Raw genomic sequence first — 9,983 nt, 5'->3', positions numbered from 1 at the left:
TACCTCAGGTGATAAAATACCCATCATGGTGTATATATATTAAAACCAATGCAGTCCAGACATGAATAATCCGAATCCAAAGTTGGAACGAAGCCGGATTCCGGACGGACACCACGATAGCTGTCTCGTGTGCGCACTGCGCAGTGTACTTGGTCGTGAGTGACATCAATGCTTGTCTTTCTCGCCTGAGTCGTTGACGTGCAAGGACGTCTCGTTGTTCTTCTCCTGTGGCCAGAGGTGTACTCTGTCGTTAAGGCCGTGGGTGGTGCACATGTGCCGGACAGCCAGCTGATGGGCGCCAGACTGTAATGGTGATCAGCCTGCTGCTACTGCCACCAGAGCCGGTGAGGCCATGAACTGCTCCTCTCTGCCGCCTCCAGATGGACCATCTGCCCTTTGACCCCATCTGGTAAGGTTTGTGTCCATTCCCTAAAACTAGTACAGCAGACTTGGCCTGGCAGTGGCCTTCCTCCCGCTGCCTCGGTATCCCCGCTGGGGATGCTTCCCCGCCCCTCCCTCGTTCCCGCCAACTCTGACCTATATTTAGGTGGTAGTCAAACTGGGTACATGGTGCACCCTAGGGCGCATGATGTTTTTCAAAGGATACTTGGAAATAATTGGGTACATGACATGGCTAGTGCATGTAAGAGTGCACAGTAGGTAAAGATGTTTTAGAAACAAAATTGTGTGTCATGTAGCATGTACATGACATGGCCAGTATGTATAAGAGTGCACAGTAGTACTCTAATACATATACATGAAGCAAATTGTGTCATGCAAGAAATTAATTTAAACTTAAATTAAAATATTACAAATTAGCGTATTGTATATTACACTTGGACGCAACTCGCGCCTCACAGGTTTTGAGTTGTAGCATTTTGCTTTATAGTACATCTAGTACTTATAAAACAGTTATGTAGGATGGGGTGATTATTTTTTATTATTAAAACAGAGACTTGCTACTTTAATTTATATTTTTCAGTCTTGAAACTATGTATTTTTTATTTATTTATCTATTTTTTTTTTTTTTTTGTAATTCATTATCCTATGTGTTAGGATACATGAATATCTCAAAAGCTCCCTTGAAGGTCCATGAGCTTATAAAAGGTTGGGAAGCAGTGGTCTAGAGGATCCGCCTCACTGTCGCGGTGTTCCGCCACTGGTGCCCGTCCTGGCGTCCTTCTCTCAAGGCCGCTTGGTCGGGTAGTGCTTTGGAGGTGACGGACCAAGGGGTTGTACAGAGTGAGGATCATTTCTTTCATTTATGTTCAAATGATCTGCCGATTAAGACAATTATTTTGTTCGGGTTGTTTACGGCTTACGAACATTGTTGGCTGTTTTAGGCTGCTCGATATTGTTACTCCTAGAGGGAAGGAAATCCTGGATGAGTGTGTGGGTGTACCTTGGCGTCAGCAAAACAAGGTTAGTGAGTGTAAATGATGAGTGTCCATGAAGGGAGGAGGAGGAGGAGGGGAAGAGAAAAATAGTATTAGTACTACTACTACTACTACTAATGCAATATGTGGTGTAAATTATTGCATATCGCAGAATCTCGTGGCGTAATGCACCCCACAATTACGTATTTGCTTTTTATACGAAACATGGTTACACTTCTTTCAAGTTCACAGAAAACGGATTTTCACAACAAAAGGAGAACCTCACAGAACCAAGGACTATTTTGAAACACTTCTGTGCCACGCCTCCACTACTTTCAGAAGACTGTAGTTGAAGTTGCAAGGGTCTTCAAGGGTGTTTTTATATTTCTGGTGGCAGATAAACAAGATTCCCTTGTTATGAACAAGAGAAAGACTCTAGAGAACTCGGCTGATCAAGTCTGTGACCTTTGAACATTGTCGTATTGAGAGAGCGAAGCGTTTCAGAATACAGGCATCAAACACAACGAGGCGTGATCCGAAGCTGTGTTGGTGCTCCGATCAGAAGAGTGAGACAGCCGCGGCGCTCAGATCACACACACAGTCAGTCCTGCCGCCAGTCGCCGCCCAGCCTCGGATGGCGGAGGGGGCACGCTTGTTTCCGATCCGGGATATGTGCTTGTGTTTCACTTGTGACGACTCTCTGAAACCTCTGGACGGTTGTGTGTACCTGGCATTCCTGCAACACACACACACGTCCATGTACCATAGCTTATAATTTAACAGCAAAACATGATTACAAACATTTATAAAGACATCCAAAATTATAGAACCACAAACCAACATAACACCATAAGTTAATAAATACAAAATAAGTAACTATCAGATTACACTCACACACACACACACACACACACAGGCAGCAGCAGCAGCAGCAGCAGGATCGGGTGAACGGAGCCATACCTTCTCATCACCAGCAGGTCAAATGAAAGAGTTTTAAGTGCAGGAAAGTGAAAGGACTTCAGATAAAGTGAAGGAATACAAGTGAAGTATTCGTAAAGTGTAATCTGACAAAGAAAGTGCAAGAAGAAAGAATGAAAGAGGGCAAGGCGGAGCGGTGCAGAAGGGAGGAACCAAGAAAGGATACCAAGCAAGGGTTTAAGGACGAGGGAGAGGAGGAGAAAGGTATGGAAGTTAGCGAGTGTGGTGACTGTACCCATCGTCATGTATGGAGTACGCTTCTCATATGAGGGGGGAGGGGAGGAGGGGGATTCAACACTCCTGAACAGGCTGGAATCAGAAGTGTTTCGTCCTATCAGCCTTCTCCTCTAACTAACTCTTACTCAGCCTCTCTTCGCCGCAATGTTACATCTCTTCTTGCCTTCTGCCTCTACTAACACGCTGACTGCCCTTATGATCTTGTTAACTGCATGCCTCTCCTCTTCCCGCAGCCTCGCTGCACAAGACTTTCTACTTTCTCCCACCACTATTCTCTTCACATCCCAAATGCAGGATTTAACCAGTATTCACAATCATTTAATCCTTTCACTGTTAAACTCTGGAACTCCCTGCTTGGTTCTGTATTCTGCCCTTCCTACGACCAGAATCCCTTCAAGGGGGAAGAGTCAAAACATTTTTCAAATTTTGGATTATCAGTTCTGTTCTTTTTCTTTAGTACCTAGCACTCCGGTGGTCCCTTTCTTATGAAATTTTTGCAGCCCCTGGCCAGTGCCACTCCTACATAAAGAATACATAGATAAATCGCTAAACTTTTAATTTCGGAGAAGAAGAGCCTGAGTTAGCCCCTGACTTAATACACAGCAGAGGAGGAAAGTGCTTGAACTTCGCCGCATATTATACAACTTTTTTTTTTTTACTATTCTTTCTTTTTGCTATATTTGAGGAACTAGACCTTGAAAAATATTGTTTTATGTAAAGTCACTTGTGTTGCGTTTTGTATTTCTGTGAGTTTGGCACACTGCTTTGGTTACGATATGATAAATGTGCGTGTTTGACATCAAGACTTTGCCTGTATTCATAACATATGTTCTTGTTATTTATTTTAAATCTGTTTTGTGTATTTTTATAGGTGTAATTAATACTATTTACTTTTTATTTAATTTCATCAAACAAGTAAAAAAAAGTGTTTACAATAAAAAGAGAGAAAAAGGTTAAGAAATAGGTAAAATTAGTGTTGGTAAAACCTCAGCCTGTTGTTGTACGTGTCGTGTTCCAGTTGAGGTTGGCGTGACAAGTGGAAAAGACAAATATGGTGGTGATTTTATAGGTGGACTCTGAAGATACTTTATAGTGTATGAAGTGGCTACACTGTACAAGAGGTAGAGGTGAATGGGTATTACACGCACGGCAAGGAGGACAAGGTGGCAGGTCACCGCTGTCCTGTAAACACTCTGGAGGCACGTTGTCAAATGCACACTGATTTTCTCACGCTGAGCTCATCGTGTCGTCTCATTCACGGAAGTCAGTGTCCTTGCCATACTTTGAGTGAGCAATAAAGTGTTGCCGTATTGTGTGCTGTTGTATCAGCTGCTTCATTGTGCGTCAGCTCCTCATGTTTTCAAATGTCTTCTTCCTTAGTGCACTACTCGTACTTGAAGAAATTGAGTGCACCACCATGCAGGAAGTCTTCTCCTGGTGTGTGTACCGAGGAAACACCAGTTTGTCTGCTGTGAAAACCTACACAATTTTATAAAGTAAATATGACATATGAAGAAATGACACGTCAACAATAAGTGGAATTCTCCAAGCAGCGAAACACGAAGCAACCTGCTGCAGCAAATTGATGACCCCACGACAAGCTTCACTGTTCTGCAAAGTAAACATGAATTTTGAAGACACGACACACCCATGATGATTGGAATTTTGCTAATACTGTAATGGACAGACTGGTTGCATGGGTGACAGCTTGTTTGAGTGAGGCGGATGTTGGTGGTTTGCGCGGGTGTAAGGACAGATACTTACTCCTGGGACAAAGAAAGTGAGTGACTTGCTGGTCGACTGTCTCTGCTGCTTCATCCTTCACGACGCCACCAGCAAGTGCAAGGCCGGTGTTCTGAAAGACTTTGCTCTGCCATCACGATTGTCTTCAAAGACCACAGAAGTGATTAGTCACTTTCTCTAAACTGTCCCGATTAATAAGGCTGAACTACTGTCACTCCTATCACTGCAATCACGAACACACGCTTGGAAATGCCACTAATTCCCACGAGAGCCTGTTAAAGGTTGTCCAGATAAGACGCGGAAGCATTTCAGAATCCGCACATAATATACGTACATCACAGTGTTCTCACTGGACCCTACTGACGGAAATAATTCACCTGTTTGTTAGAGTATTCCAGAAAAACGACGTAACACGGCCTCTCAAACCCATAGTAGCCTGCATTTACACAACAACAAAAAGAAAGCAAGTTATTACGTACGTACTTCAAACTTAATGCACAACGGAATACTTATATATATATATATATATATATATATATATATATATATATATATATATATATATATATATATATATATATATATATATATATATATACTCGTACAGGCCTAGCTCTCCTAGATCTGCAAAAAGCATTTGATACTGTTGACCATCATATCTTGTGTGAAAAATTAAGAGCAATGGGTGTAGAGTCAGTGGAATGGTTTTATTCTTATCTAAGTATCTAAGTGGAAGAAGTCAAATTGTGAAGATAGATGAACATTGCTCGGAAACCAGAAATGTATCCTGTGGGGTACCACAGGGAAGCATTTTAGGTCCACTCCTGTTCTTATGTTATGTAAACGACATGAAAAATCAGTGTCTCGTGTAAACTTTTGCTATATGCAGATGACAGCATTTTGATTGTTCCACACAAAGATGTAGATTTTATCAAAAATAGACTAAGAAAAGAACTTGAATCATGTAACACCTGGATGATAAATAACAAGCTGTCTTTGCATTTAGGAAAGACGGAAATTATGTTAGTTGGATCAAAAACAAAATTAAAAAATGTAGATGATTTTAATATAACATGTTTGGGTCAGGACATAAATGGAGTAAAATCAGTAAAATATTTAGGAGTTCAATTGGATCAGTGTGTTTCAGGGGAGCTAAATTGTAATCAGATAATCAAGAGGATAAATGCAAGGTTAAAATTCATGTACAGACAAGCAAAAGACCTTGATCAAAAAATTAAGAAAACCTTATGTAGCTCTCTAATTCAACCTCACTTTGATTATGCATGTTCCTCTTGGTACTCTGGACTGAGCAGTAGATCTAAAAAACAACTACAAATTTGTCAAAACAAGATTATTAGATTTATTTTAGGTTTAGACCCTAGATCTCATATAGGACAAGTGGAGAGAGAAAAAGTAAATATGCTTAGTGTCAAGAACAGGGTTAAAGAATTAAAATTAAGCCATGCACATAATATCCATAACAACAGAGGACCAACATATCTAGCAGAACATTTCCATAGGAAAACAAATACCCACACAATTAGGACTAGAAACAATGATTTAAACTTTGGTATGTCAATTGCAAAGGGTCCCTCAGCACATACCTTTTATCATACAGCCATTAAAGACTGGAATTCACTACCAAAAAACTTACAAAACATACAATCCAAACACCTGTTCAAAACATCTCTCAGGAAGTATTTACAAGATGAAGAAAGAGCTGCTGAGTCAAATGATTTTACTTATTATTAACCATGATAGTTTTAGTGAAAATACATTGTAATTTTAAATTTTAATTTTATGGATACAGTTGGCAAATAATTTTAGGGTCTAGTATTTCTGTGTACCAGAGTTAAGTGTATAGTGATTCCTGTGCTGCCCGCCCCATCTTGCTGCATAAAAGGGACCCTACTGGAAATAAGTTGCTAAACTTTAGTAGGCTATCCTGGATGAAGAATCTATGTACATTAACTGGTGTGGTACTCTGCCTGTAATGCACATGAATAATCCAAATAAACTTACTTACTTACTTACTTAACCCGGGACTTGGACTGGACCACAAGCGCCGACACGGCCCGCCGATGCTCCAGCGACGTGACTCCGGTCTGCTCCTCCAGCTGCTGCTACTGCTGCTGCTGCTGCTGTCCGTCCATCCCCACTAGGGTTTCCTTCCCGGGATCCCGAGATCCCGGAATCCCGGGATCCCGGCCATAAATGGGCTTTTTTTCCTTCCCGGGAAATATGTGAAATCCCGGGAAATCCCGGGAAACTTCTTTTTATTATTTTTTTCTTATGTCAGCTAAAAAATACGAAAATGTATGAGAGAGAGAGAGAGAGAGAGAGAGAGAGAGAGAGAGAGAGAGAGAGATGCCTGGGCTGGAAGCGAGACAGCGATGAGCTGAATCAGCTGACGAGCGACGACACGTACCGTTCTCGTACACTTCTTTGCTTTGGTGGGCTTCTGGCGCTGAGTCAGGTTAGTCTGTTCTATTCTATCCCTGCGTGAAGGTGTGTAACGTGTGTTAATTGTGTAATGTGAAATTATTTCCTGTGGCCTGCTTCATGCTGATTGCTAACATCCTCATTCCTTTGTCCTTACCATAATTCTACTTCGGTGGGGTGAGCCTGAAATAATACAGTGTAAAAACTAGAAAATAAGTCGCCTGTTCCTCATAACTGTGTCTCTGAATGTGAGTTCGTTATTGAATTTTCGTGTTACAGACTACAAATACGGGGTCTCTCACATGGATATGATTTATTGTGACAACAACATCCTTATAGGGAATATAGAGAATGATTTTTTTTTTTCAGGTGATTTACTGAATTATCTGACTCTACATAACCATTAAAATGGCAGACGAGGCAGAAGCAACAACCAGTACTGAGTCTTATGCATGGAAATATTTTGAAAAACTTAAATGTGAAGAATCGTCACGATGTAAAAAGTGTCATGCAGTTATAAAGTGCAGAGGATGGTCTACCAGTGGTATGATCCGTCATCTCAAGAGCAAACATTCAATTGAAAAAACAGAAAATCTCAAACGTCCTTCAGACAGGTCTCATGATAAAGATACGAGTGAGGTGAAGAGGAATTCTGTGCAACAGAAAATGACTGATTTTTTGAAAAAGGAGGAGACGAAGGAAGAAATCGTTGGGAAGCTAGCTGCAGTAGATGGATTTTCCATAAATGCCATTGCCAAGAGTGAGTTCATAAAGACATCAATGCTTACAAGGGGATACAAATTGCCTCAAAGTCCAACTCTTGTTATGGATCTTGTACATAAGCAGTACAATGTTGCAAAAGAAAGGGTGATATTTGATATTAACAAAAGGAAGAATGTTGGGGTTAGGTTTGGATTATCTCTTGATGAGTATACTTCACTAAAAAACAAGAGATACATGAACATAAATTTACATACTAGTGATACCTTTTGGAATCTAGGAATGGCTAGAATTACAGGTTCACTACCAGCAGAGACTGCAGTTGAGGTAGTTGAGAATAAGTTAGCCGAGTTTCAGGTAAACTTGGAAAGAGATGTAGTTGCATGTGTAACTGATGGAGCCAGCGTCATGGTTAAATTTGGCAAACTGATTAAGACCTGTCATCACATGTGTTATGCTCATGGAATACATCTTGCTGTTTGTGATGTTCTTTACAAGAAAACAGATGGTAACTTAGTTAGTTTGGAAAGGAGAAATGTTACCCATCTCCAAGAAGAGGAAGCTGATGATGTGGAAGCTGTGCCAGAGGAAGAAGAGTTGAGTAGTATGATAGAGGTGGTATCAGATGAGGATTTGGAAAATATTAGGTTAGAGGATCTGGAAGATGATGAAGTAGGGAACATAGATTTGTCTGTCACCATCAACAAAGTCAGGAAAATTGTAAAGATTTTTAGAAAATCACCCACAAGAAATGAGAAGCTGCAGATGTATGTTGTTAGTGAATATGGCAAAGAACTGATGCTAAAACTCGACTCAAAGACAAGGTGGAACAGCTTGCTAGACATGCTAGAGCGATTTCTCAAAGTAAAAAACTCAGTTGCTAAAGCTATGATTGACTGTAATATGGAAATGAACATCACAAATGGGGAATTAAAAGTGCTGAATGACTTAGTAACAGCACTGCAACCAGTGAAACTAGGGGCAGAGAGGATGGGATGCAGAGGTACAACTATTCTTAGTGCTGAAGGTGTGTTTTCATTCATGTTGAAAGAATTGAATGAACAAAAGTCATCATTTTCAATGAAGCTGCAAAATTCTCTCTATAGCAGAATAAATGAAAGGAGGAGTGCGGTTCTCGTAGGCCTTATGAAATACCTGCATTGTGGTAAGGCTTATAACAGCTGTGAGGAAAGATTACCATTAGCTTTACCCCGTAAGTCTGCCATCGTGGAGTCAGCTAAACAGCTGTTAGGAAGACTGTTTCAAGTAAGTGATGAAGAAGCTACAACTAGTGATAATGTGGAAACATCTGTAAATCAACAAAGCTCACTCACTGATAGACTCCAGGCAGCCATAGATCAGATTCAGACACAAAGTACAAAAAAGAGAAGTGAATGTAACTACATTGGGAAGGAATTCAGTGTATTTGAGGCAACTGGGGACAGAACACAGAATTTAGAAAAATTGTTCCAGGCTCTCAACTCTGTACCACCAACGTCAGTTGAATCTGAAAGGGCTTTTTCAGCAGCTGGCCTTTTTATTACCAAATCGTATTTATTACCAAATCGATCGTAGTATTGACTGTTTGTGCTTTTTGAAGAGTTATTTCAAAAATAATTCTTAGGGTGTATGACTGCATTTGCAGCTGTGATTTTTTTTTTTTATTTTTTTTTTTATCTACAGGCCATTCGTGCATTGGGTGTTTAAAGTCCCACTTCCCTCTTTTCGTTTACCATGTCTGGAAAGTTGGGCCTAAATTCCAAATATTCTTTTTATGATTTTGTATGTGCATTACGGAATTTTTATTTTCTTCAGCTTTATTCAAATACACTGGGAAAATACCAGATAATATCTACTCTTCTTTAATTTCAGGGCATTTCGGAACTTTCAGTATTTTCATTTATTTATTTATTTATTTATTTATTTATTTATTCACTTTTTAGGTTTTGTGGAATATGGTGTTCAAATTATTTTACATATGTTATTGAATATATGCAAAAGTTATTCCATAGTTTCATTTTCTGTGTAGTTTACAGTCTTGTGGAGCAAGATGGCTTGATGGGGGTCAGTGGAGGTGGCCAGTGCTACTGGCCAAGCTTCTATATGGATATGATAATATGCAAAAATTCATATTCTATACGTATTAGGAAACTATATGTCATTTAAAAATACTTATTTCACACTTTCACAGGGTAAGTAACAGCGTATTTTTTTTGTCTTTTGTTGTGCCCTTGAGTCGCTCCTGTTACTGTAAAAAAAAAAAAAAAAAAAAGTACTACTGAGGTTCATTTACGAATTACGATAGAGAAGGAGTATTAGCAAACATTATCTGCTACGGGAAATCCCGGGATCCCGGGAAATGTCTTGATTTTTCCCGGAATCCCGGGATGCTATAAAATCCCAAAAACAGGAAACCCTATCTGTAACTTCATCTCAAGTTTCCTTTCTGACCGTTCTATTGCTGCTGTGGTAGACGGTCACTGTTCT

The 9,983-nt window shown here is 40.0% G+C and overlaps 1 protein-coding gene across 1 annotated transcript; it reads left to right on the top strand.

Annotated features, from left to right (window-relative positions):
- The first annotated feature begins 6,711 nt into the window (after positions 1-6,711).
- Positions 6,712-9,604, top strand: LOC135089504 (uncharacterized). Its single transcript, XM_063985081.1, has 2 exons — positions 6,712-6,810; positions 7,146-9,604. Exon 2 carries the CDS (start codon positions 7,185-7,187, stop codon positions 9,069-9,071), a length of 1,887 nt encoding a protein of 628 aa, XP_063841151.1. The 5' UTR covers positions 6,712-6,810; positions 7,146-7,184; the 3' UTR covers positions 9,072-9,604.
- Positions 9,605-9,983: the final 379 nt, after the last annotated feature.

The sequence above is a fragment of the Scylla paramamosain genome, chromosome 33 (assembly GCF_035594125.1).
Source record: "Scylla paramamosain isolate STU-SP2022 chromosome 33, ASM3559412v1, whole genome shotgun sequence".
Lineage (NCBI taxonomy): Eukaryota > Metazoa > Arthropoda > Malacostraca > Decapoda > Portunidae > Scylla > Scylla paramamosain.
This window is presented reverse-complemented; position numbering and strand designations above follow the sequence as displayed.